The sequence below is a fragment of the Lonchura striata genome, chromosome 4 (assembly GCF_050655825.1).
Source record: "Lonchura striata isolate lonStrDom1 chromosome 4, ASM5065582v1, whole genome shotgun sequence".
NCBI lineage: Eukaryota > Metazoa > Chordata > Aves > Passeriformes > Estrildidae > Lonchura > Lonchura striata.
The window spans coordinates 62,616,135-62,642,436 of record NC_140706.1 but is presented as its reverse complement, the minus strand read 5'-3'; the positions used below and the strand labels follow the sequence as shown (position 1 = coordinate 62,642,436).

General features: G+C 57.9%; 3 protein-coding genes and 1 pseudogene across 3 annotated transcripts; all 4 read left to right on the top strand.

Annotated features, from left to right (window-relative positions):
- Nucleotides 1–3,318: 3,318 nt before the first annotated feature.
- On the top strand, nt 3,319–6,724 carry LOC146767664 (serine/threonine-protein kinase pim-1-like). The gene is made up of 7 exons (XM_085579495.1): nt 3,319–3,380; nt 4,203–4,318; nt 4,787–4,890; nt 4,983–5,033; nt 5,331–5,697; nt 6,090–6,266; nt 6,588–6,724. Exons 1-7 carry the CDS (start codon nt 3,319–3,321, stop codon nt 6,722–6,724), a joined length of 1,014 nt encoding a protein of 337 aa, XP_085435621.1.
- Nucleotides 6,725–8,874: 2,150 nt separating this feature from the next.
- LOC146767663 (uncharacterized) lies at nt 8,875–12,179 on the top strand. Its single transcript, XM_085579494.1, has 5 exons — nt 8,875–8,884; nt 8,974–9,194; nt 10,318–10,500; nt 10,587–10,702; nt 11,171–12,179. Exons 1-5 carry the CDS (start codon nt 8,875–8,877, stop codon nt 12,177–12,179), a joined length of 1,539 nt encoding a protein of 512 aa, XP_085435620.1.
- A 5,491-nt stretch (nt 12,180–17,670) lies between these two features.
- Nucleotides 17,671–19,450, top strand: LOC146767662 (serine/threonine-protein kinase pim-3-like). The gene is made up of 2 exons (XM_085579493.1): nt 17,671–18,456; nt 18,849–19,450. The coding sequence occupies exons 1-2, from the start codon at nt 18,126–18,128 to the stop codon at nt 19,448–19,450; spliced, it is 933 nt and encodes a 310-aa protein (XP_085435619.1). The 5' UTR covers nt 17,671–18,125.
- Nucleotides 19,451–24,785: 5,335 nt separating this feature from the next.
- Nucleotides 24,786–26,052, top strand: LOC146767661 (uncharacterized; annotated as a pseudogene).
- The last annotated feature ends 250 nt before the right edge of the window (nt 26,053–26,302 follow it).

Here is a 26,302-nt window from a genome sequence, read left to right as displayed (position 1 = left end):
GGGGTCAGCGCGGCACGGGCGGCCGGAGGAGGCGGCCGTGTCCCGCCATGCCGCTCTCCTGCGTGGGGCAGAGCCGGTCGGGAGCCCGGCACGGCCCAGAGCCCGGCACAACATGGCCCGGGCCCCGCGGGCGACGGGGGCAGCTGGGCAGGAGACTCTGCCGGTGACCGGCGCTTTCTGCCTTCTCTCCCCAGAGCTCCAGCACCTGATCCGATGGTGTTTGGCCAAGCACCCTGCGGACAGGCCGGAGCTGGAGGAGATCTCATGCCACCCTTGGGTGCGGGGCCGGCGCTTTTCATGCCTTGCCGGAGCCTCTGCAGCACCAATTTAGCGAGTCCCACGCAGGACTGAGAACCCGAAAAATAAAACAGCAAACCCATTGCGGTGTGTCAAGGGGCTGGTTCTTTTCAGCAACTTCAGCTAAAGAAACGTCTTGGGAAAAGGGGGGCTTTGTCAAGCTTTCCATGCCTGCCCTCCCGGCTGGTTCTTTATATCTTCCAGCTCAGGCCGTAGTGCGGGTAGGAGGGGCTTTGCCCAGCCAAGAAATGCGGCAGTGGAACAACAGCTGCTCTTGCAAAGTGGCAGGGCTTCTTGGTGTCTCTTGAAGTGACACACAGGTCCATGTGTGCATTCCAGGGGTTATTTGGTTTCAGGGACAGAGACGTTCCTCTCTTAGCAGAACTCTGAGGAGAGCCAGAAGCTACAAAATATCATTTCAGGTTGAGCCCTGCTGAACTCTTTTTCTTTCTTCCTATGAAATGGGAGGCAGGGCTAGGCACTTGTCTGGGAATCTTGCCGAAGGAGCTGCTTCTCTGGGAGTAACGCCGAAGGAGCTGCTTCTCTCGGAATCCCGCAAAGAGAGAGCTGCTCTGTCTCCCAAAAAGGTACCACTTTATACCATAAAAGAGTGCTTGGCTTCCCCCTCTGGGTGGAGCATCTCAAATTGGGATGGTGTTACGTTACCGGGCCTGCAGTGAGCCAGTCAATGGCCCATTAACAAACGATTACCTCTTCGGAGCAAACCATCGTTCTTGCAAGAGATAATAAACCTGCCCAACCTCCAACAGATGGCAAATAGAATACAAGCTTATCTTACAAACCAGGACAACTACTTTATAGAGAGGTAGCGGTTGTAACCAATACTTATTAGATTTTTTTTGTTGTTTCGATTTATACTATGGCAAGATGATAAAATATGTATTTGACATTACCTTGGAATGCAAAGTTTTTAAAAATAATTTTAAGGGAAAATATATTGAAACTGGTTTGGATAGCATAATTTCAAAAAGCCAGTTTCAATACCTGTGCAGAAGCCACAAAGAAGATCTGCATCAATCATCTAAAAAGAAAGCAAGCTTTAGATTTGACATGCACATTTAGATTTTTTTTGTCATGTATAAAAGAAAGGAGAAAAAATACACTATGACAGTTTATCTTCAACTGCACATCACTTGAACCTTGAGTGAAGACTCTGCATTATTGAAGAGAACCAGCTGAGGCAGTGCAGCTCCAGGTTCACACATTATCAGAACCTTCGACTGCTCATTAAAAGCAGAAAATCGTGTGGCTGCCTCTGCGAGGCAACAGCGCATTCTCCTGCTGTCATTGCCACTGTCAGAGCAAAACCGGAACCAAGCCATCCCATTCCATTACAAGCACCCTTACGCTGCAAAGGTGGAGCCCTGATCTCAGGAATGCCATTTGTGGCAGAGGTTTTCCATGGGTGATGTCACACAGCTCTCTGTCATGCCACACTGACACCTCTGTGATGTCACAAATCTCTCTGTGATGTCACATGGACATCCTTGTGATGTTACACTAATATCTGTGATGCCACACAGCTCTCTGTGATGTCACACAACCTCCTCTGACATCACAATGACATCTCTATGATGTCACACTGACACCTTTGTGACGTTGCACAGCTCTCTGTGGTAACACATGGGCATCTGTGGTGTCACACAGCTCTCTGTGATGTCACAATGACATCTCTGTGACAGCACACAGCTTTTTGTGATGTCACACAGACACCTCTGTGATGTCACAATGCCATCTGTGATGTCACACAACCTCCTGTGATGTTACACAGATCTCTCTGTGATGTCACGCTGACATCTCTCTGATGTCACACAAGTGTAACATGAAAAGAAATAGCTGAAGGAAAATTAGCAGTATTTTATTTGTCCTGAATCTAAGAATTTAGAACCTTCAATTTTTACAAACATGATTTGATACTAACTATAGGCAATGAAGTTTTCCATCCCCACTAAAGAAATGGATTTGGCCTGAACCACGGCTGCAGCACCCCCAAGGCTGTAACTGCTCTGCCAGGGGTTCTTCCATGGTCATGGCTCTCAGGTGCTCCAGCACGACCCCAGGCACAGGCACTGATGTTTCGAGGGCTACCTGCTGAGCATGGCCTAATCCACAGCCACAGAGGCTTCAGGTTTATCCCTGGGCCACAATCCCTTCTTGGCCATGGAAACAACCATGGCCACAGGTACTCTGAGAGATTCCTGCTCTGCCATGGGCTTATTCCCAGCCACGGATGCCTGCGGGTGTCCTGCTCCTTTCTGGGCTCGTCCACAGGTCACAGATCCCTCAACTGGAGCTCACACCACTGGAGTTCCAGCAGCATAGAAACAGCGGCGATGTCCTGGCCTGGTCTCATGGATGATGGGAAGGCAAAGCAGGTTCTATTTCAGGGTTTTAAGTACAGTTTTGATCCTGTTCCTCGCAGAATACATCTGGAGCAGGTGTCCAGCTGTGAGACAAACAGAGACAGGGTGTGCTGGGTGAAGAATGGTGATGTACTGGTTTTCAAGGGGATAGGATCCATTTTCTTCCCAGGGAGCGGCAAAGAGCTGGGTTTGGATTCAGCACGGGAATGTGGTGGATAGCACACGGATGGCTTGGATGTTGCTGAGCGGGGCTTGCCCTCCTCAAGGACTTTGCAGTGGCACATTGGACAATCCATGTCCCGTGCTCTGCCAGCAAGGAGGTGAGACCATCAACATTCCCCTCCTCATCCCTGTGTCCTACGTAAAGAAGAATCTTCCACCCGCTCTGCTCCAGAGAGCTGGCAAGTGCCCCTAGGGAGCCCCCTCATCCCTCCTGGGGCACTGCGGAGGGCGGGGCCGAGGCAGGGCTGTGACTGCACAAAGGGGCAGAGCGCTGGCGTGAGGCAGGGCTGTGATGTCCCAGGGCTGTGCTGGCCGCAGCACTGTGACATCGCTGTGACATCACCGCGCTGTCGCTGTGTGAGACGGGCCAGCGCCCGCAGCTGCCAGTGCAGTCGCGACGGGACGTGCCGGAGCCATGGGTGACGGTGACGTCCTGCTGACCGTGCTTCTCCTGCTGCTGGCCGCCGTGGCTGTCTGGTGGGCCTTTGGCCACCGGCAACCGCGGGGCCGGCGGACACGGAGAGGGAAGTGGAGGAAGCGCCCCAGGGTCCAGCCCAGAGGCTCACGGAGGAAGCGAGGAGCCCCTGCGGCTCCCAGGTTCCCCAGGCCTCGGGCGACTCCTGGCAAGCGGCCACGTGCTCCCGCCAGCCCCCTGGGCAGCCCCTGCAGCTGCGGCCCCTGCCTGGCAGAGGCCCGGGAGCTGCAGGAACTGATGCTGCACCTCGGGGATGGCAACGGGACACGTGAGCCGCTCTATTCTGGGATGTGGCAGGCGTTGTGGAAAGAACTGGAGGAGCTGCAGAACCAAGGCCACCTGCCCTGCTGTGGCTTAGCCAGCTCCTCCAGAAGCCTCCATCCCATCCAGAGGCTGCTCCCAGCAAGATTCTCCATCCCTGGGAGAGCCTCAAGGCCTGCAAGGATGGCACAGCAGGGGAGAGACATCACCATCCATGCAGGAAGCTCAGGCTCTCAGAGACCCTGCATCCTGCCAGGAGCCTCCTCTATGTCTGACAGCCTCCATCCCTTGCAGAGGCTCAGTGAGACCTGTCAGCCTGCGGAAAGAGCAGAGCCCGTGGACAGGTCTCCCAGCTCCCTTGGACTCTGGGACTTCAACAACACAGGTGCCATCCTGACCCTTGACGTGGCAAGGGAAAGCCCAGAAGTCCAACTGGGAGCCCAGCCCGATGCAGGGGAGCCTGCTCAGGAGCAGCTGGTGGGGCAGCAAGCGTCCTGGAGCCAGCAGTGGGCATCCCACAGCAGCCAGGACAGCCAGGACGCTCTTCTGGTTCTGCCCGCCAGCAACAGCCCCAGCCTGGTGGTGGAGACGAGCCTCCAGACAGCACGGAGGTTCCTCCATCTGCAGGAAGCTGCCCCAAGACAGCCCTCGAGTGCCTCCAAGGCCTTTCTAGTAGCAGGTGAGATCTCCCGAGGAGCTGCCTGCGGCTCCCCCGGCGCTCTGGAGGGGCGCGGCCAGGCCAGGCCAGGGCCCCTGCGAGCAGCCTCGTCGCCGGCTGTTTCCAGTGCCTCCGATGGCACGGCTTGAAAAAGCCCTGTCTGCCTTGCAGCCGCTCCTGGGATCCCCCTGTGCCAAGGCTCGGGCTGCAGCCCCGGCCGTCGTCAGGAGCAGAGCCCAGCCCACGCCGCCGGGGACAGCGACGGTGCCGCCCTGCCCCGCTGCCCCGGGGCTGCCGCAGCCGCCTGTGCGCGCTGCCCCGGCCCGGCTCTGCCGCTCGCCAGCCCGGCGGCTGCAGGGCGGTGGCCGCTGCCCGGCGCGCAGCAGGAAGCAGGTGAGAGCGCGGCGGCCGCGGGGGCCCGGCCCGCTTCACTCGCGGGCACTTGCGGGGCGTTCTGGGCGCAAGGCTGATGGCTTCTCTCGGCCGCAGGGCAACAGAGGCAGCGGCAGGAGCTGTACCTGTGGGGCCCGCAGCTGGGCAGCGGCGGCTTCAGCACCGTCTACTCGGGCATCCGCCTCTCGGACGGGAGCCCGGTGAGTGGCCGCCACGGCCGGGCGGGGCAGGAGGGGCAGCGGCGGGGAGCGGCAGGGCTGGAGCTCAGCCCTCCTCTCTCCGTGGCTCGCAGGTGGCCATCAAACGCGTGGCCCGGGAGAGCGTCCTGCAGTGGGACGAGCTGGTGAGTGAACGGGGCCAGCGGGACAGAGCGGGGCGTGGCGGGCAGGGAGAATCCCGGGGCGGGCTCAGCGTGCGGAGCCGCAGCCCCGCGGGCCTGGGCACACCGGAGAGCGGAGCTGGGGCCGGGCAGCGGCACCCCCGAGCATCCCCCGGGCGGGAGGAAGCGCAAGCGCCTGGGAGGCTGCGCCAGGGGGCACTGGGGCATCCCGGGCAGGGCGCAGCGCAGCCCCAGGGCTGCTGCAGCAGCAGCAGCAGCAGCAGCAGGCTGCTGCAGGCACTGACTTTCTCCTGCTCACAGCCCGACGGCACCCGCGTGCCCTTGGAGGTGGTGCTCATGGAGAAGGTGGGCTCTGGCTGCCAGAATATCATCCAGCTCCTCGATTGGTTTGAGCTGCCGGACAGCTTTGTGCTAGTGCTGGAGCGTCCGGAGGCATCGCAGGATCTCCTGCAGTTCCTGCAGGAGCAGGGCTGCCTGTGCGAGGAGCAGGCGCGCTGGCTTTTCTGCCAGGTGCTGGAGGCCGTGCGGCACTGCACCGCCTGCGGCGTCCTGCACCGGGACATCAAGCCAGAGAACCTCCTGGTGAACCCGGAGAGCGGCCACCTGAAGCTCATTGACTTCGGCTGCGGCACCTTCCTCCAGGAGCAGGCCTTCACGGGCTTTGCCGGTGAGCCCATGGCCTGGGCCCTGCTCCCGGTGCCAGGCACCGCACGGCCCCGTTCCCTCCTGGGCTGCGGGCTGCGTCCTTCAGCCGGCCGCCTTTAGGAACGGGGCGGATGCCGAGCCCCAGGAGCTGGCTGCCGGCCCTGCCGACAGAGGGGGGGCAAAAGCGGCTCCCGGCCCCTGGGCTCAGCGGGCCCACGAGGGCCTGGGCTGCTCCGCTGGCCTTCTTGGCCTTGCGGAATGGTTTCGTGCCTTTGGCCAGCTGGCTGGGGGACGCGGGGTGGCCTCGGGGGGAAGTTGTGGCCACGGCTGCAGCCCCTGCCTCGGGCCGGAGGCCGGCGCCAGGCTCTGGAAGGCAGCAGCCTGCGCCCGGCCAGCGCCGCCTGTCTCCCCTAGGAACGCGCGTGTACAGCCCGCCCGAGTGGATCTGGCTCGGCTGCTACCACGGCCACGCGGCCACCATCTGGTCCCTGGGCGTGCTGCTGTACGTCATGGTCTGCGGGAGCCTCCCCTTCCAGGATGAGCCTGACATCGTGCTGGGCAAGCTCGTCTTCCGGCAGCAGCTCTCTCCAGGTGGGTGTCCGGCCTCAAGCCGGCGGGCTTTGGCAGCTGGCGGCGCGCAGCTCGGCGCGGCCCTCACCAGCTCCGCGGGACGTGGATCTGCCCTCCAGGGCCGGCCGCAGGAGGGGCCCGTGCCGACGGGGTCAGCGCGGCACGGGCGGCCGGAGGAGGCGGCCGTGTCCCGCCGTGCCGCTCTCCCGCGTGGGGCAGAGCCGGTCGGGAGCCCGGCACGGCCCAGAGCCCGGCACAACATGGCCCGGGCCCCGCGGGCGACGGGGGCAGCTGGGCAGGAGACTCTGCCGGTGACCGGCGCTTTCTGCCTTCTCTCCCCAGAGCTCCAGCACCTGATCCGATGGTGTTTGGCCAAGCACCCTGCGGACAGGCCGGAGCTGGAGGAGATCTCATGCCACCCTTGGGTGCGGGGCCGGCGCTTTTCATGCCTTGCCGGAGCCTCTGCAGCACCAATTTAGCGAGTCCCACGCAGGACTGAGAACCCGAAAAATAAAACAGCAAACCCATTGCGGTGTGTCAAGGGGCTGGTTCTTTTCAGCAACTTCAGCTAAAGAAACGTCTTGGGCAAGGGGGGAATCAGAGTGCTGCCTTCAGCCTTTGTCAAGCTTTCCATGCCTGCCCTCCCGGCTGGTTCTTTATATCTTCCAGCTCAGGCCGTAGTGCGGGTGAGAGGGGCTTTGCCCAGCCAAGAAATGCGGCAGTGGAACAACAGCTGCTCTTGCAAAGTGGCAGGGCTTCTTGGTGTCTCTTGAAGTGACACACAGGTCCATGTGTGCATTCCAGGGGTTATTTGGTTTCAGGGACAGAGACGTTCCTCTCTTAGCAGAACTCTGAGGAGAGCCAGAAGCTACAAAATATCATTTCAGGTTGAGCCCTGCTGAACTCTTTTTCTTTCTTCCTATGAAATGGGAGGCAGGGCTAGGCACTTCTCTGGGAATCTTGCCGAAGGAGCTGCTTCTCTCGGAATCCCGCAAAGAGAGAGCTGCTCTGTCTCCCAAAAAGGTACCACTTTATACCATAAAAGAGTGCTTGGCTTCCCCCTCTGGGTGGAGCATCTCAAATTGGGATGGTGTTACGTTACCGGGCCTGCAGTGAGCCAGTCAATGGCCCATTAACAAACGATTACCTCTTCGGAGCAAACCATCGTTCTTGCAAGAGATAATAAACCTGCCCAACCTCCAACAGATGGCAAATAGAATACAAGCTTATCTTACAAACCAGGACAACTACTTTATAGAGAGGTAGCGGTTGTAACCAATACTTATTAGATTTTTTTTGTTGTTTCGATTTATACTATGGCAAGATGATAAAATATGTATTTGACATTACCTTGGAATGCAAATTTTTTAAAAATAATTTTAAGGGAAAATATATTGAAACTGGTTTGGATAGCATAATTTCAAAAAGCCAGTTTCAATACCTGTGCAGAAGCCACAAAGAAGATCTGCATCAATCATCTAAAAAGAAAGCAAGCTTTAGATTTGACATGCACATTTAGATTTTTTTTGTCATGTATAAAAGAAAGGAGAAAAAATACACTATGACAGTTTATCTTCAACTGCACATCACTTGAACCTTGAGTGAAGACTCTGCATTATTGAAGAGAACCAGCTGAGGCAGTGCAGCTCCAGGTTCACACATTATCAGAACCTTCGACTGCTCATTAAAAGCAGAAAATCGTGTGGCTGCCTCTGCGAGGCAACAGCGCATTCTCCTGCTGTCATTGCCACTGTCAGAGCAAAACCGGAACCAAGCCATCCCATTCCATTACAAGCACCCTTACGCTGCAAAGGTGGAGCCCTGATCTCAGGAATGCCATTTGTGGCAGAGGTTTTCCATGGGTGATGTCACACAGCTCTCTGTCATGCCACACTGACACCTCTGTGATGTCACAAATCTCTCTGTGATGTCACATGGACATCCTTGTGATGTTACACTAATATCTGTGATGCCACACAGCTCTCTGTGATGTCACACAACCTCCTCTGACATCACAATGACATCTCTATGATGTCACACTGACACCTTTGTGACGTTGCACAGCTCTCTGTGGTAACACATGGGCATCTGTGGTGTCACACAGCTCTCTGTGATGTCACAATGACATCTCTGTGACAGCACACAGCTTTTTGTGATGTCACACAGACACCTCTGTGATGTCACAATGCCATCTGTGATGTCACACAACCTCCTGTGATGTTACACAGATCTCTCTGTGATGTCACGCTGACATCTCTCTGATGTCACACAAGTGTAACATGAAAAGAAATAGCTGAAGGAAAATTAGCAGTATTTTATTTGTCCTGAATCTAAGAATTTAGAACCTTCAATTTTTACAAACATGATTTGATACTAACTATAGGCAATGAAGTTTTCCATCCCCACTAAAGAAATGGATTTGGCCTGAACCACGGCTGCAGCACCCTCAAGGCTGTAACTGCTCTGCCAGGGGTTCTTCCATGGTCATGGCTCTCAGGTGCTCCAGCACGACCCCAGGCACAGGCACTGATGTTTCGAGGGCTACCTGCTGAGCATGGCCTAATCCACAGCCACAGAGGCTTCAGGTTTATCCCTGGGCCACAATCCCTTCTTGGCCATGGAAACAACCATGGCCACAGGTACTCTGAGAGATTCCTGCTCTGCCATGGGCTTATTCCCAGCCACGGATGCCTGCGGGTGTCCTGCTCCTTTCTGGGCTCGTCCACAGGTCACAGATCCCTCAACTGGAGCTCACACCACTGGAGTTCCAGCAGCATAGAAACAGCGGCGATGTCCTGGCCTGGTCTCATGGATGATGGGAAGGCAAAGCAGGTTCTATTTCAGGGTTTTAAGTACAGTTTTGATCCTGTTCCTCGCAGAATACATCTGGAGCAGGTGTCCAGCTGTGAGACAAACAGAGACAGGGTGTGCTGGGTGAAGAATGGTGATGTACTGGTTTTCAAGGGGATAGGATCCATTTTCTTCCCAGGGAGCGGCAAAGAGCTGGGTTTGGATTCAGCACGGGAATGTGGTGGATAGCACACGGATGGCTTGGATGTTGCTGAGCGGGGCTTGCCCTCCTCAAGGACTTTGCAGTGGCACATTGGACAATCCATGTCCCGTGCTCTGCCAGCAAGGAGGTGAGACCATCAACATTCCCCTCCTCATCCCTGTGTCCTACGTAAAGAAGAATCTTCCACCCGCTCTGCTCCAGAGAGCTGGCAAGTGCCCCTAGGGAGCCCCCTCATCCCTCCTGGGGCACTGCGGAGGGCGGGGCCGAGGCAGGGCTGTGACTGCACAAAGGGGCAGAGCGCTGGCGTGAGGCAGGGCTGTGATGTCCCAGGGCTGTGCTGGCCGCAGCACTGTGACATCGCTGTGACATCACCGCACTGTCGCTGTGTGAGACGGGCCAGCGCCCGCAGCTGCCAGTGCAGTCGCGACGGGACGTGCCGGAGCCATGGGTGACGGTGACGTCCTGCTGACCGTGCTTCTCCTGCTGCTGGCCGCCGTGGCTGTCTGGTGGGCCTTTGGCCACCGGCAACCGCGGGGCCGGCGGACACGGAGAGGGAAGTGGAGGAAGCGCCCCAGGGTCCAGCCCAGAGGCTCACGGAGGAAGCGAGGAGCCCCTGCGGCTCCCAGGTTCCCCAGGCCTCGGGCGACTCCTGGCAAGCGGCCACGTGCTCCCGCCAGCCCCCTGGGCAGCCCCTGCAGCTGCGGCCCCTGCCTGGCAGAGGCCCGGGAGCTGCAGGAACTGATGCTGCACCTCGGGGATGGCAACGGGACACGTGAGCCGCTCTATTCTGGGATGTGGCAGGCGTTGTGGAAAGAACTGGAGGAGCTGCAGAACCAAGGCCACCTGCCCTGCTGTGGCTTAGCCAGCTCCTCCAGAAGCCTCCATCCCATCCAGAGGCTGCTCCCAGCAAGATTCTCCATCCCTGGGAGAGCCTCAAGGCCTGCAAGGATGGCACAGCAGGGGAGAGACATCACCATCCATGCAGGAAGCTCAGGCTCTCAGAGACCCTGCATCCTGCCAGGAGCCTCCTCTATGTCTGACAGCCTCCATCCCTTGCAGAGGCTCAGTGAGACCTGTCAGCCTGCGGAAAGAGCAGAGCCCGTGGACAGGTCTCCCAGCTCCCTTGGACTCTGGGACTTCAACAACACAGGTGCCATCCTGACCCTTGACGTGGCAAGGGAAAGCCCAGAAGTCCAACTGGGAGCCCAGCCCGATGCAGGGGAGCCTGCTCAGGAGCAGCTGGTGGGGCAGCAAGCGTCCTGGAGCCAGCAGTGGGCATCCCACAGCAGCCAGGACAGCCAGGACGCTCTTCTGGTTCTGCCCGCCAGCAACAGCCCCAGCCTGGTGGTGGAGACGAGCCTCCAGACAGCACGGAGGTTCCTCCATCTGCAGGAAGCTGCCCCAAGACAGCCCTCGAGTGCCGCCAAGGCCTTTCTAGTAGCAGGTGAGATCTCCCGAGGAGCTGCCTGCGGCTCCCCCGGCGCTCTGGAGGGGCGCGGCCAGGCCAGGCCAGGGCCCCTGCGAGCAGCCTCGTCGCCGGCTGTTTCCAGTGCCTCCGATGGCACGGCTTGAAAAAGCCCTGTCTGCCTTGCAGCCGCTCCTGGCATCCCCCTGTGCCAAGGCTCGGGCTGCAGCCCCGGCCGTCGTCAGGAGCAGAGCCCAGCCCACGCCGCCGGGGACAGCGACGGTGCCGCCCTGCCCCGCTGCCCCGGGGCTGCCGCAGCCGCCTGTGCGCGCTGCCCCGGCCCGGCTCTGCCGCTCGCCAGCCCGGCGGCTGCAGGGCGGTGGCCGCTGCCCGGCGCGCAGCAGGAAGCAGGTGAGAGCGCGGCGGCCGCGGGGGCCCGGCCCGCTTCACTCGCGGGCACTTGCGGGGGGTTCTGGGCGCAAGGCTGATGGCTTCTCTCGGCCGCAGGGCAACAGAGGCAGCGGCAGGAGCTGTACCTGTGGGGCCCGCAGCTGGGCAGCGGCGGCTTCAGCACCGTCTACTCGGGCATCCGCCTCTCGGACGGGAGCCCGGTGAGTGGCCGCCACGGCCGGGCGGGGCAGGAGGGGCAGCGGCGGGGAGCGGCAGGGCTGGAGCTCAGCCCTCCTCTCTCCGTGGCTCGCAGGTGGCCATCAAACGCGTGGCCCGGGAGAGCGTCCTGCAGTGGGACGAGCTGGTGAGTGAACGGGGCCAGCGGGACAGAGCGGGGCGTGGCGGGCAGGGAGAATCCCGGGGCGGGCTCAGCGTGCGGAGCCGCAGCCCCGCGGGCCTGGGCACACCGGAGAGCGGAGCTGGGGCCGGGCAGCGGCACCCCCGAGCATCCCCCGGGCGGGAGGAAGCGCAAGCGCCTGGGAGGCTGCGCCAGGGGGCACTGGGGCATCCCGGGCAGGGCGCAGCGCAGCCCCAGGGCTGCTGCAGCAGCAGCAGCAGCAGCAGCAGGCTGCTGCAGGCACTGACTTTCTCCTGCTCACAGCCCGACGGCACCCGCGTGCCCTTGGAGGTGGTGCTCATGGAGAAGGTGGGCTCTGGCTGCCAGAATATCATCCAGCTCCTCGATTGGTTTGAGCTGCCGGACAGCTTTGTGCTAGTGCTGGAGCGTCCGGAGGCATCGCAGGATCTCCTGCAGTTCCTGCAGGAGCAGGGCTGCCTGTGCGAGGAGCAGGCGCGCTGGCTTTTCTGCCAGGTGCTGGAGGCCGTGCGGCACTGCACCGCCTGCGGCGTCCTGCACCGGGACATCAAGCCAGAGAACCTCCTGGTGAACCCGGAGAGCGGCCACCTGAAGCTCATTGACTTCGGCTGCGGCACCTTCCTCCAGGAGCGGGCCTTCACGGGCTTTGCCGGTGAGCCCATGGCCTGGGCCCTGCTCCCGGTGCCAGGCACCGCACGGCCCCGTTCCCTCCTGGGCTGCGGGCTGCGTCCTTCAGCCGGCCGCCTTTAGGCACGGGGCGGATGCCGAGCCCCAGGAGCCGGCTGCCGGCCCTGCCGACAGAGGGGGGGCAAAAGCGGCTCCCGGCCCCTGGGCTCAGCGGGCCCACGAGGGCCTGGGCTGCTCCGCTGGCCTTCTTGGCCTTGCGGAATGGTTTCGTGCCTTTGGCCAGCTGGCTGGGGGACGCGGGGTGGCCTCGGGGGGAAGCTGTGGCCACGGCTGCAGCCCCTGCCTCGGCCAGGAGGCCGGCGCCAGGCTCTGGAAGGCAGCAGCCTGCGCCCGGCCAGCACCGCCTGTCTCCCCTAGGAACGCGCATGTACAGCCCGCCCGAGTGGATCTGGCTCGGCTGCTACCACGGCCACGCAGCCACCATCTGGTCCCTGGGCGTGCTGCTGTACGTCATGGTCTGCGGGAGCCTCCCCTTCCAGGATGAGCCTGACATCGTGCTGGGCAAGCTCGTCTTCCGGCAGCAGCTCTCTCCAGGTGGGTGTCCGGCCTCAAGCCGGCGGGCTTTGGCAGCTGGTGGCGCGCAGCTCGGCGCGGCCCTCACCAGCTCCGCGGGACGTGGATCTGCCCTCCAGGGCCGGCCGCAGGAGGGGCCCGTGCCGACGGGGTCAGCGCGGCACGGGCGGCCGGAGGAGGCGGCCGTGTCCCGCCGTGCCGCTCTCCCGCGTGGGGCAGAGCCGGTCGGGAGCCCGGCACGGCCCAGAGCCCGGCACAACATGGCCCGGGCCCCGCGGGCGACGGGGGCAGCTGGGCAGGAGACTCTGCCGGTGACCGGCGCTTTCTGCCTTCTCTCCCTAGAGCTCCAGCACCTGATCCGATGGTGTTTGGCCAAGCACCCTGCGGACAGGCCGGAGCTGGAGGAGATCTCATGCCACCCTTGGGTGCGGGGCCGGTGCTTTTCATGCCTTGCCGGAGCCTCTGCAGCACCAACTTAGCGAGTCCCACGCAGGACTGAGAACCCGAAAAATAAAACAGCAAACCCATTGCGGTGTGTCAAGGGGCTGGTTCTTCTCAGCAACTTCAGCTAAAGAAACGTCTTGGGCAAGGGGGGAATCAGAGTGCTGCCTTCAGCCTTTGTCAAGCTTTCCATGCCTGCCCTCCCGGCTGGTTCTTTATATCTTCAAGCTCAGGCCGTATTGCGGGTAGGAGGGGCTTTGCCTAGCCAAGAAATGCGGCAGTGGAACAACAGCTGCTCTTGCAAAGTGGCAGGGCTTCTTGGTGTCTCTTGAAGTGACACACAGGTCCATGTGTGCATTCCAGGGGTTATTTGGTTTCAGGGACAGAGACGTTCCTCTCTTAGCAGAACTCTGAGGAGAGCCAGAAGCTACAAAATATCATTTCAGGTTGAGCCCTGCTGAACTCTTTTTCTTTCTTCCTATGAAATGGGAGGCAGGGCTAGGCACTTCTCTGGGAATCTTGCCGAAGGAGCTGCTTCTCTCGGAATCCCGCAAAGAGAGAGCTGCTCTGTCTCCCAAAAAGGTACCACTTTATACCATAAAAGAGTGCTTGGCTTCCCCCTCTGGGTGGAGCATCTCCCAGTGAGATGGTGTTACATTACCGTGCCTGCAGTGAGCCAGTCAATGGCCCATTAACAAACGATTACCTCTTCGGAGCAAACCATCGTTCTTGCAAGAGATAATAAACCTGCCCAACCTCCAACAGATGGCAAATAGAATACAAGCTTATCTTACAAACCAGGACAACTACTTTATAGAGAGGTAGCTGTTGTAACCAATACTTATTAGATTTTTTTTGTTGTTTCGATTTATACTATGGCAAGATGATAAAATATGTATTTGACATTACCTTGGAATGCAAATTTTTTAAAAATAATTTTAAGGGAAAATATATTGAAACTGGTTTGGATAGCATAATTTCAAAAAGCCAGTTTCAATACCTGTGCAGTAGCCACAAAGAAGATCTGCATCAATCATCTAAAAAGAAAGCAAGCTTTAGATTTGACATGCACATTTAGATTTTTTTTGTCATGTATAAAAGAAAGGAGAAAAAATACACTATGACAGTTTATCTTCAACTACACATCACTTGAACCTTGAGTGAAGACTCTGCATTATTGAAGAGAACCAGCTGAGGCAGTGCAGCTCCAGGTTCACACATTATCAGAACCTTCGACTGCTCATTAAAAGCAGAAAATAGTGTGGCTGCCTCTGCGAGGCAACAGCGCATTCTCCTGCTGTCATTGCCACTGTCAGAGCAAAACTGGAACCAAGCAATCCCATTCCATCACAAGCACCCTTACGCTGCAAAGGTGGAGCCCTGATCTCAGGAATGCCATTTGTGGCAGAGGTTTTCCATGGGTGATGTCACACAGCTCTCTGTCATGCCACACTGACACCTCTGTGATGTCACAAATCTCTCTGTGATGTCACATGGACATCCTTGTGATGTTACACTAATATCTGTGATGCCACACAGCTCTCTGTGATGTCACACAACCTCCTCTGACATCACAATGACATCTCTATGATGTCACACTGACACCTTGCACAGCTCTCTGTGGTAACACATGGGCATCTGTGGTGTCACACAGCTCTCTGTGATGTCACACTGACATCTCTGTGACATCACACAGCTTTTTGTGATGTCACACAGACACCTCTGTGATGTCACAATGACATCTGTGATGTCACACAAGCTCCTGTGATGTTACACAGACCTCTCTGTGATGTCATGCTGACATCTCTCTGATGTCACACAAGTGTAACAAGAAAAGAAATAGCTGAAGGAAAATTAGCAGTATTTTATTTGTCCTGAATCTAAGAATTTAGAACCTTCAATTTTTACAAACATGATTTGATACTAACTATAGGCAATGAAGTTTTCCATCCCCAGTAAAGAAAAGGATTTGGCCTGAACCACGGCTGCAGCACCCCCAAGGCTGTAACTGCTCTGCCAGGGGTTCTTCCATGGTCATGGCTCTCAGGTGCTCCAGCACGACCCCAGGCACAGGCACTGATGTTTCGAGGGCTTCCTGCTGAGCATGGCCTAATCCACAGCCACAGAGGCTTCAGGTTTATCCCTGGGCCACAATCCCTTCTTGGCCATGGAAACAACCTTGGCCACAGGTACTCTGAGAGATTCCTGCTCTGCCATGGGCTTATTCCCAGCCGCGGATGCCTGCGGGTGTCCTGCTCCTTTCTGGGCTCATCCACAGGTCACAGATCCCTCAACTGGAGCTCACACCACTGGAGTTCCAGCAGCACAGAAACAGCAGCGATGTCCTGGCCTGGTCTCATGGATGATGGGAAGGCAAAGCAGGTTCTATTTCAGGGTTTTAAGTGCAGTTTTGATCCTGTTCCTCGCAGAATACATCTGGAGGAGGTGTCCAGCTGTGAGACAAACAGAGACAGGGTGTGCTGGGTGAAGAATGGTGATGTACTGGTTTTCAAGGGGATAGGATCCATTTTCTTCCCAGGGAGCGGCAAAGAGCTGGGTTTGGATTCAGCACGGGAATGTGGTAGATAGCACACGGATGGCTTGGATGTTGCTGAGCGGGGCTTGCCCTCCTCAAGGACTTTGCAGTGGCACATTGGACAATCCATGTCCCGTGCTCTGCCAGCAAGGAGGTGAGACCATCAACATTCCCCTCCTCATCCCTGTGTCCTACGTAAAGAAGAATCTTCCACCCGCTCTGCTCCAGAGAGCTGGCAAGTGCCCCTAGGGAGCCCCCTCATCCCTCCTGGGGCACTGCGGAGGGCGGGGCCGAGGCAGGGCTGTGACTGCACAAAGGGGCAGAGCGCTGGCGTGAGGCAGGGCTGTGATGTCCCAGGGCTGTGCTGGCCGCAGCACTGTGACATCGCTGTGACATCACCGCGCTGTCGCAGTGTGAGACGGGCCAGCGCCCGCAGCTGCCAGTGCAGTTGCGACGGGATGTGCCGGAGCCATGGGTGACGGTGACGTCCTGCTGACCGTGCTTCTCCTGCTGCTGGCCGCCGTGGCTGTCTGGTGGGCCTTTGGCCACCGGCAACCGCGGGGCCGGCGGACACGGAGAGGGAAGTGGAGGAAGCGCCCCAGGGTCCAGCCCAGAGGCTCACGGAGGAAGCGAGGAGCCCCTGCGGCTCCCAGGTTCCCCAGGCCTCGGGCGACTCCTGGCAAGCGGCCACGTGCTCCCGCCAGCCCCCTGGGCAGCCCCTGCAGCTGCGGCCCCTGCCTGGCAGAGGCCCGGGAGCTGCAGGAACTGATGCTGCACCTCGGGGATGGCAACGGGACACGTGAGCCGCTCTATTCTGGGATGTGGCAGGCGTTGTGGAAAGAACTGGAGGAGCTGCAGAACCAAGGCCACCTGCCCTGCTGTGGCTTAGCCAGCTCCTCCAGAAGCCTCCATCCCATCCAGAGGCTGCTCCCAGCAAGATTCTCCATCCCTGGGAGAGCCTCAAGGCCTGCAAGGATGGCACAGCAGGGGAGAGACATCACCATCCATGCAGGAAGCTCAGGCTGTCTGAGACCCTGCATCCTGCCAGGAGCCTCTGCTATCTCTGACAGCCTCCATCCCTTGCAGAGGCTCAGTGAGACCTGTCAGCCTGCAGAAGGAGCAGAGCCCGTGGACAGGTCTCCCAGCTCCCTTGGACTCTGGGACTTCAACAACACAGGTGCCATCCTGACCCTTGATGTGGCAAGGGAAAGCCCAGAAGTCCAACTGGGAGCCCAGACCGGTGCTGGGGAGCCTGCTCAGGAGCAGCTGGCGGGGCAGCAAGCGTCCTGCAGCCAGCAGTGGGCATCCCACAGCAGCCAGGACAGCCAGGACGCTCTTCTGGTTCTGCCCGCCAGCAACAGCCCCAGCCTGGTGGTGGAGACGAGCCTCCAGACAGCACGGAGGTTCCTCCATCTGCAGGAAGCTGCCCCAAGACAGCCCTCGAGTGCAGCCAAGGCCTTTCTAGTAGCAGGTGAGATCTCCCGAGGAGCTGCCTGCGGCTCCCCCGGGGCTCTGGAGGGGCGCGGCCAGGCCAGGCCAGGGCCCCTGCGAGCAGCCTCGTCGCCGGCTGTTTCCAGTGCCTCCGACGGCACGGCTTGAAAAAGCCCTGTCTGCCTTGCAGCCGCTCCTGGGATCCCCCTGTGCCAAGGCTCGGGCTGCAGCCCCGGCCGTCGTCAGGAGCAGAGCCCAGCCCACGCCGCCGGGGACAGCGACGGTGCCGCCCTGCCCCGCTGCCCCGGGGCTGCCGCAGCCGCCTGTGCGCGCTGCCCCGGCCCGGCTCTGCCGCTCGCCAGCCCGGCGGCTGCAGGGCGGTGGCCGCTGCCCGGCGCGCAGCAGGAAGCAGGTGAGAGCGCGGCGGCCGCGGGGGCCCGGCCCGCTTCACTCGCGGGCACTTGCGGGGGGTTCTGGGCGCAAGGCTGATGGCTTCTCTCGGCCGCAGGGCAACAGAGGCAGCGGCAGGAGCTGTACCTGTGGGGCCCGCAGCTGGGCAGCGGCGGCTTCAGCACCGTCTACTCGGGCATCCGCCTCTCGGACGGGAGCCCGGTGAGTGGCCGCCACGGCCGGGCGGGGCAGGAGGGGCAGCGGCGGGGAGCGGCAGGGCTGGAGCTCAGCCCTCCTCTCTCCGTGGCTCGCAGGTGGCCATCAAACGCGTGGCCCGGGAGAGCGTCCTGCAGTGGGACGAGCTGGTGAGTGAACGGGGCCAGCGGGACAGAGCGGGGCGTGGCGGGCAGGGAGAATCCCGGGGCGGGCTCAGCGTGCGGAGCCGCAGCCCCGCGGGCCTGGGCACACCGGAGAGCGGAGCTGGGGCCGGGCAGCGGCACCCCCGAGCATCCCCCGGGCGGGAGGAAGCGCAAGCGCCTGGGAGGCTGCGCCAGGGGGCACTGGGGCATCCCGGGCAGGGCGCAGCGCAGCCCCAGGGCTGCTGCAGCAGCAGCAGCAGCAGCAGCAGGCTGCTGCAGGCACTGACTTTCTCCTGCTCACAGCCCGACGGCACCCGCGTGCCCTTGGAGGTGGTGCTCATGGAGAAGGTGGGCTCTGGCTGCCAGAATATCATCCAGCTCCTCGATTGGTTTGAGCTGCCGGACAGCTTTGTGCTAGTGCTGGAGCGTCCGGAGGCATCGCAGGATCTCCTGCAGTTCCTGCAGGAGCAGGGCTGCCTGTGCGAGGAGCAGGCGCGCTGGCTTTTCTGCCAGGTGCTGGAGGCCGTGCGGCACTGCACCGCCTGCGGCGTCCTGCACCGGGACATCAAGCCAGAGAACCTCCTGGTGAACCCGGAGAGCGGCCACCTGAAACTCATTGACTTCGGCTGCGGCACCTTCCTCCAGGAGCGGGCCTTCACGGGCTTTGCCGGTGAGCCCATGGCCTGGGCCCTGCTCCCGGTGCCAGGCACCGCACGGCCCCGTTCCCTCCTGGGCTGCGGGCTGCGTCCTTCAGCCGGCCGCCTTTAGGAACGGGGCGGATGCCGAGCCCCAGGAGCCGGCTGCCGGCCCTGCCGACAGAGGGGGGGCAAAAGCGGCTCCCGGCCCCTGGGCTCAGCAGGCCCACGAGGGCCTGGGCTGCTCCACTGGCCTTCTTGGCCTTGCGGAATGGTTTTGTGCCTTTGGCCAGCTGGCTGGGGGACGCGGGGTGGCCTCGGGGGGAAGCTGTGGCCACGGCTGCAGCCCCTGCCTCGGCCAGGAGGCTGGCGCCAGGCTCTGGAAGGCAGCAGCCTGCACCCGGCCAGCGCCGCCTGTCTCCCCTAGGAACGCGCGTGTACAGCCCGCCCGAGTGGATCTGGCTCGGCTGCTACCACGGCCACGCGGCCACCATCTGGTCCCTGGGCGTGCTGCTGTACGTCATGGTCTGCGGGAGCCTCCCCTTCCAGGATGAGCCTGACATCGTGCTGGGCAAGCTCGTCTTCCGGCAGCAGCTCTCTCCAGGTGGGTGTCCGGCCTCAAGCCAGCGGGCTTTGGCAGCTGGCGGCGCTCAGCTCGGCGCGGCCCTCACCAGCTCCGCGGGACGTGGATCTGCTCTCCAGGGCCGGCCGCAGGAGGGGCCCGTGCCAACGGGGTCAGCGCGGCACGGGCGGCCGGAGGAGGCGGCCGTGTCCCGCCGTGCCGCTCTCCCGCGTGGGGCAGAGCCGGTCGGGAGCCCGGCACGGCCCAGAGCCCGGCACAACATGGCCCGGGCCCCACAGGTGACGGGGGCAGCTGGGCAGGAGACTCTGCCGGTGACCGGCGCTTTCTGCCTTCTCTCCCCAGAGCTCCAGCACCTGATCCGATGGTGTTTGGCCAAGCACCCTGCGGACAGGCCGGAGCTGGAGGAGATCTCATGCCACCCTTGGGTGCGGGGCCGGCGCTTTTGATTCCTTGCCGGAGCCTCTGCAGCACCAACTTAGCGAGTCCCACGCAGGACTGAGAAGCCGAAAAATAAAACAGCAAACCCATTGTGGTGTGTCAAGGGGCTGGTTCTTTTCAGCAACTTCAGCTAAAGAAATGTCCTGGGCAAGGGGGGAATCAGAGTGCTGCCTTTAGCCTTTGTCAAGCTTTCCATGCCTGCCCTCCCGGCTGGTTCTTTATATCTTCCAGCTCAGGCCGTAGTGCGGGTAGGAGGGGCTTTGCCCAGCCAAGAAATGCAGCAGTGGAACAACAGCTGCTCTTGCAAAGTGGCAGGGCTTCTTGGTGTCTCTTGAAGTGACACACAGGTCCATGTGTGCATTCCAGGGGTTATTTGGTTTCAGGGACAGAGACGTTCCTCTCTTAGCAGAACTCTGAGGAGAGCCAGAAGTGACAAAATATCATTTCAGGTTGAGCCCTGCTGAACTCTTTTTCTTTCTTCCTATGAAATGGGAGGCAGGGCTAGGCACTTGTCTGGGAATCTTGCCGAAGGAGCTGCTTCTCTCGGAATCCCACAAAGAGAGAGCTGCTCTGTCTCCCAAAAAGGTACCACTTTATACCATAAAAGAGTGCTTGGCTTCCCCCTCTGGGTGGAGCATCTCAAATTGGGATGGTGTTACGTTACCGGGCCTGCAGGGAGCCAGTCAATGGCCCATTAACAAACGATTACCTCTTCGGAGCAAACCATCGTTCTTGCAAGAGATAATAAACCTGCCCAACCTCCAACAGATGGCAAATAGAATACAAGCTTATCTTACAAACCAGGACAACTACTTTATAGAGAGGTAGCTGTTGTAACCAATACTTATTAGATTTTTTTTTGTTGTTTCGATTTATACTATGGCAAGATGATAAAATATGTATTTGACATTACCTTGGAATGCAAATTTTTTAAAAATAATTTTAAGGGAAAATATATTGAAACGGGTTTGGATAGCATAATTTCAAAAAGCCAGTTTCAATACCTGTGCAGTAGCCACAAAGAAGATCTGCATCAATCATCTAAAAAGAAAGCAAGCTTTAGATTTGACATGCACATTTAGATTTTTTTTTGTCATGTATAAAAGAAAGTAGAAAAAATACACTATGACAGTTTATCTTCAACTGCACATCACTTGAACCTTGAGTGAAGACTCTGCATTATTGAAGAGAACCAGCTGAGGCAGTGCAGCTCCAGGTTCACACATTATCAGAACCTTCGACTGCTCATTAAAAGCAGAAAATAGTGTGGCTGCCTCTGCGAGGCAACAGCGCATTCTCCTGCTGTCATTGCCACTGTCAGAGCAAAACTGGAACCAAGCAATCCCATTCCATCTCAAGCACCCTTTCGCTGCAAAGGTGGAGCCCTGATCTCAGGAATGCCATTTGTGGCAGAGGTTTTCCATGGGTGATGTCACACAGCTCTCTGTGATGTCACACAACCTCCTCTGACATCACAATGACATCTCTATGATGTCACACTGACACCTTGCACAGCTCTCTGTGGTAACACATGGGCATCTGTGGTGTCACACAGCTCTCTGTGATGTCACACTGACATCTCTGTGACATCACACAGCTTTTTGTGATGTCACACAGACACCTCTGTGATGTCACAATGACATCTGTGATGTCACACAAGCTCCTGTGATGTTACACAGACCTCTCTGTGATGTCATGCTGACATCTCTCTGATGTCACACAAGTGTAACAAGAAAAGAAATAGCTGAAGGAAAATTAGCAGTATTTTATTTGTCCTGAATCTAAGAATTTAGAACCTTCAATTTTTACAAACATGATTTGATACTAACTATAGGCAATGAAGTTTTCCATCCCCACTAAAGAAATGGATTTGGCCTGAACCACGGCTGCAGCACCCCCAAGGCTGTAACTGCTCTGCCAGGGGTTCTTCCATGGTCATGGCTCTCAGGTGCTCCAGCACGACCCCAGGCACAGGCACTGATGTTTCGAGGGCTACCTGCTGAGCATGGCCTAATCCACAGCCACAGAGGCTTCAGGTTTATCCCTGGGCCACAATCCCTTCTTGGCCATGGAAACAACCATGGCCACAGGTACTCTGAGAGATTCCTGCTCTGCCATGGGCTTATTCCCAGCCGCGGATGCCTGCGGGTGTCCTGCTCCTTTCTGGGCTCGTCCACAGGTCACAGATTCCTCCACTGGAGCTCACACCGGAGTTCCAGCAGCACAGAAACAGCAGGGATATCTTGGCCTGTGGAGTTGCAGTTTTATATGTTTTATTACATTTTTATTCTGTCATGGTTTGTTCCAGTGTACCCCCATACTGTATTGGTTTCTCCCTGAGTTTTCCCATCTTTCCCCAAGTGTCTGTTTCCCTAGAAAATGCCAAGCCAGTTCCCTGCCCCCTCCCAAGTGCCTTGGCTGTCACTCGGTGTCCCTTCCCGTACCTCTAGAAACTTCCATCCAGGGCACCGAGTGATTGGATGAGGTCCTGGGACCCCTGCCCTGTCTCCCCCTCACTGGATCCCCCAGATGTCAATCCCCACAAGAGTCACTCCTGTCTGTTCCCCACTGGCTGGTCGGCCCCCCTCCCTCTCCCTATGTAACCTGTTGCCAGCACCCCCGAGTTGCTCTTGTTGGCTGGCCCCCTCCGGTGCTGTTGGATCCACAGGACATCAATAAACATAAGATTTTTGCCCCCAACTAGTGCCTCTCCTCATTTCCTCACCGTTGGAATCAAAAGTGACCTCAGGACCCACAAAGCACTCTCCAAAGCCCCGCCGGGTACACGGAGGGTGCTTCCACTCGCCCTACTCGCCCCGCAGGAGAGCTAGCCGGGGCTGAGGACGGGGGCTGGGGCGGGAACGTGGTAATTTGGCGCCTGCCGGGGGGCCAGAAGAGATCCTGACCCCACTGAAGAGGACCCTCGGAGTCCAGGAGACCCATGGATTTATCCTTTCGTCTGTCAAATTTCCCCGGTGGGAGCAGACCCACGTTTTAGTGAGTGGCGCTCCCGGGGATGGGGCCAGCAGCTCCGGCTGGCACCACTGGAGTCGGTGCCCCCTTGGGCGTGTCTGCAGCCTGGATTTTTCATTTCTGCCTGGACGTGGCTGGACCCTTTTTGCTGGTGAGTGAGGGGGTCCTTGGGGCTTAGACTCCTGCTTTTTTTAAGGGTTTTTCTTTCCTCTCCAGGGTTGGGGGGAGGGATTCCCTCTTTGGGGGGGGTTTTCTTGCTCCCTGAGTGTAGGGAAAGACCCCACATTCTTTTGTTATAGCTCCCTTTCCCGGGGTGTGGGGAGCTTGAAGGGCAGGTGGTCTAAGTTGTTCAGGGTGGTCTTTTCTTTTTCGTTGTAATTCTCCTGGCTGTAGACTTTGTGGCACACCTTAAAATCTGTCAGCATGGGTGCAAAGCTGACCCTGCCACAGAGGAGACTGTATTCCCAGGTTGTGGGCATCCTAGTTGGGCGGGATAAAAAGTTTAAAAAATCAGATGTTAAAAGGTTTGTCCGGTGGGTGTCACAGAGCTTCCCAGATACTTCTGCAACCATATTATACCAAGTCCCCTTCTGGGACCAGGTTGGAAGGGAAATCCTCAAGCAGGGGGATCCTTCCTTGTCCAAATTTACTTATTTGGCACTGCATATTAGGGATATTATTAAAAACAATTATGAAGCTCTGCCACAGCCATGGGCTGACAAACCAAACCCCAGTTCTAAAAATCCTACCCCTCTCTCCTCTCCCTCTTTCCAAAAACCAGGGATTCTTAGATAGGCATCCTGGCTATGTCCACAGGCAGATTCTGGCCCCTCTGAGAATCCTCAGAACCCTTACCAGGACAGTGCTGGAACTGCTCTGGACTCTCCCAGTTCCACTGTTTCCCTGCAATGTACAGTCCCATCCCATAGACATTCTGTAAGCTTTAGTCTCCCTGATTCTGTTCCTAACCCCTTATCCCACAGTCCACAAAATGGTTTCCCCTCTTCTCAAAGGACACAAGATGGCAGGGACCGCATGGCTTTTCCCTCCACATGTGCTCCTTCTTCCCACAATCCCTTTCCAGCCTCTTCCTGAAACCCCTTCCCGATCAACAGCCAACCCCTTCCACTCCCCAGATTTTCCCTCCCACTTCTCTCCTCCACCCACCTCAGTCACCTCCCCTGTTGAATTATTTAACATCTCGTCCCCTAGCACTGCCTCGGGGGGGAGCTTTCCATCAGCCGCTCCCCCTGGCCCTGACTCTGCCTCCTCCTCCTCCCTTGGTTCCCACGCTTTGGGTTCACGTGAGGGCGGCGGGGGGCGGGAGCGTGGGAACTCTGGCCTGCCCCATTCCCTGCCTGCCTTCTCTGCTGCCCCTGTCACCTTCACCCCACGGCAGGGGGGCAGGCCCCTCGCACAGTGGTCCCCCATTCCACAACAAGTCATCAAAGACCTCTGCAAGGCCCAGAAGGAATTCGGCCGTGAAAGTGAGTTTTTTAGAGGGATGTTAAAGGCAACACTTGCCTCTGCAGAGTATGTTCCCGCAGACATGCGAACTCTCTTTTCATGTTTAATAACTCGGGCTGAGTTTTTAGTCTGGGAGTCCGCATGGAGGCGGGAAGTGAGGGAGTTTTTGCCAGACCTCTGGGCCAATGCAGAAACCTCTACGGATGTGGATGGGGGAATGTTATCAATTGACCATCTGTGCGGGGCTGGGGATTGGGAATTTGGGCCAAAGCAGGCTGAAAAAATTCCCAGGGAGGCTTTAGTAGTCACTGCGAAGGCAGCGGAGAAGGCCTTTTTTAAACTAAGGCCTGCCGGCCCAACTATTAACTATTTATCTATAAAGCAGGAGCCATTAGAGTCATTTGTGAGTTTTGTGGATCGTCTATGCCGAGCCATTGAGGCACAGGTTCCGGACGAGGGCCTCAGGAGAGGCATCATCACCGAGGTTGCCAGGCAAAATGCCAACGAGGCATGCAGGCAAGCCATCTTGAGTCTCCCTCTCGATCCGGAGCCTACATTACAAAGCATGCTGGACATCTGCTCCCGCAAGGTGACCATCCCACTCAGAGACTCGCAGGGGACTCCCCGAGCACCATCCAGGAGAGTCTCCATCGCTGAAGCCATCACCCCATCAACTACTCCTGCTCCCAAATGCTGCTTTCCAAGGTCACCTGCAAGAGGATTTAATTCAGATAGACCCTGCAATCTTTGTAATAAAAGAGGCCATTGGGCTCCACAATGCCCATTGAGGGACGACTTTTTAAAATTCTGACAGCAGCAGCAAGGGCGAGGTGCGCCCAATCCAGGGGGGAACCAAAAAAACTAATAGACCAGCGCAGTCTCTCCCTGCGCACAGAAATAAGTATGGTGGGACGATCAACATCTGAGGAGGAGAGGGACAAAAACATCACCACTAGAAACTACACCCTATCGGATTTGACTACGGCTGACAAACCAGCCTGTATGGGGGAGGATGTGAATTTCATTTCAAAAGCCTGGCTTGGCCAGGATCCCGACCACCCCAGGTCCATTCTTAATACTCAATCCAATTTCTCTCCCTATAGGTTGGCCCTTACTGAACCTTTACATCTGAAGGATACAGATTGGCACTTTATTACTGTTGACACCAAGGACCCCGGAACCTGGAGGAACCTCCACAGTAAGTGTATCGTTCTTGGGGACACAAAGTTCATGCCACTGGACATCACCATTGCACCAAGTCTGACATCTGCACATCCTAAACACTTGTCTTGTGGCTGCACTGTGCTCACCCGCCAGTCTTCCTCCCCAAGGGCCAAATCATCGCCCAAGCCATTCCTGTATCTGGGCCTCCAGTTTTCCCCAAAGACATATGGAAGCAGACACCCGACAAAATCTACCAGGCATGTCAGGCCCAGATACTGGGGAAGGAAAGACCTAAAATTTCGTGCTACACGTGGAAAGACAGGGAGCACAAATATCTCAATGGACTTCTCGACACAGGGGCAGACGTGACAGTCATCCCCTCGCAGGACTGGCCATCACGATGGGAATTGCAGGATGTGGCAGGACAGATTCAGGGTGTAGGGGGTTCTCAATTGGCCAAACGATCAAAGAGCATCGTAAAATTTGAGGGGCCAAATGGACAATCAGCTTATTTGCGTTCGTTTGTATTGGACTATACGGAACCCTTGTGGGGGAGGGACCTAATGGCCCAATGGGGGGTCACAATTGACATACCGACCCCCCAGGTTTTTCGGGTAGCGGCCACTGAGGAGCGTCCTACTCAGAAGTTGGATTGGCTTACAGATACACCAATCTGGGTAGAGCAGTGGCCGCTCAACAAACAAAAATTAAAAGCGCTCCGGGAGCTTGTGGATGAGCAGCTCGCTCAGGGGAACATCCAGGAAACAACATCTCCCTGGAATTCCCCCGTCTTTGTTCTCAAGAAACCTGGCAAAGATGAGTGGCACCTCCTCCACAACCTTCGTGAAATAAATAAAGTCATTAAAAGACATGGGTCCTCTCCAGCCAGGGATGCCGTCCCCCACGATGTTACCTGAAAATTGGGAATTGGCAGTCATTGATATAAAAAACTGTTTTTTCCAGATTCCTCTAGATCCTGGAGACGCACCACGTTTTGCCTTCTCGGTTCCTTCCACCAACCGAGAAGCCCCAGTGGAGAGATATCACTGGAGATGTCTACCACAAGGCATGAAAAACAGCCCTATTATCTGCCAGTGGTACGTTTCTTCATTCCTGTCCCCTGTGCGTGCAGCCACCGAGGGCGTGATAATACATTACATGGATGACATACTCATTTGTGCCCCCAACAGTGATTTACTTACATACACGCTTAACCTGACAACTGATGCGTTGGTTGCTGTGGGGTTCGAGCTGCG

Bases quoted from the DNA above. Each gene is read 5' to 3' on its own strand.
- LOC146767664 (XM_085579495.1), top strand. From the start codon at position 3,319: ATGGGTGACGGTGACGTCCTGCTGACCGTGCTTCTCCTGCTGCTGGCC. The intron at 4,319-4,786 runs GTGAGATCTCCC...TCTCGGCCGCAG, and splicing joins CAAGGCCTTTCTAGTAGCAG to GGCAACAGAGGCAGCGGCAG. The intron at 5,698-6,089 runs GTGAGCCCATGG...TGTCTCCCCTAG, and splicing joins GGCCTTCACGGGCTTTGCCG to GAACGCGCGTGTACAGCCCG.
- LOC146767663 (XM_085579494.1), top strand. The intron at 10,501-10,586 runs GTGGGGCAGCAA...TCTGCCCGCCAG, and splicing joins AGCCTGCTCAGGAGCAGCTG to CAACAGCCCCAGCCTGGTGG. The intron at 10,703-11,170 runs GTGAGATCTCCC...TCTCGGCCGCAG, and splicing joins CAAGGCCTTTCTAGTAGCAG to GGCAACAGAGGCAGCGGCAG.
- LOC146767662 (XM_085579493.1), top strand. From the start codon at position 18,126: ATGGAGAAGGTGGGCTCTGGCTGCCAGAATATCATCCAGCTCCTCGAT. The intron at 18,457-18,848 runs GTGAGCCCATGG...TGTCTCCCCTAG, and splicing joins GGCCTTCACGGGCTTTGCCG to GAACGCGCGTGTACAGCCCG.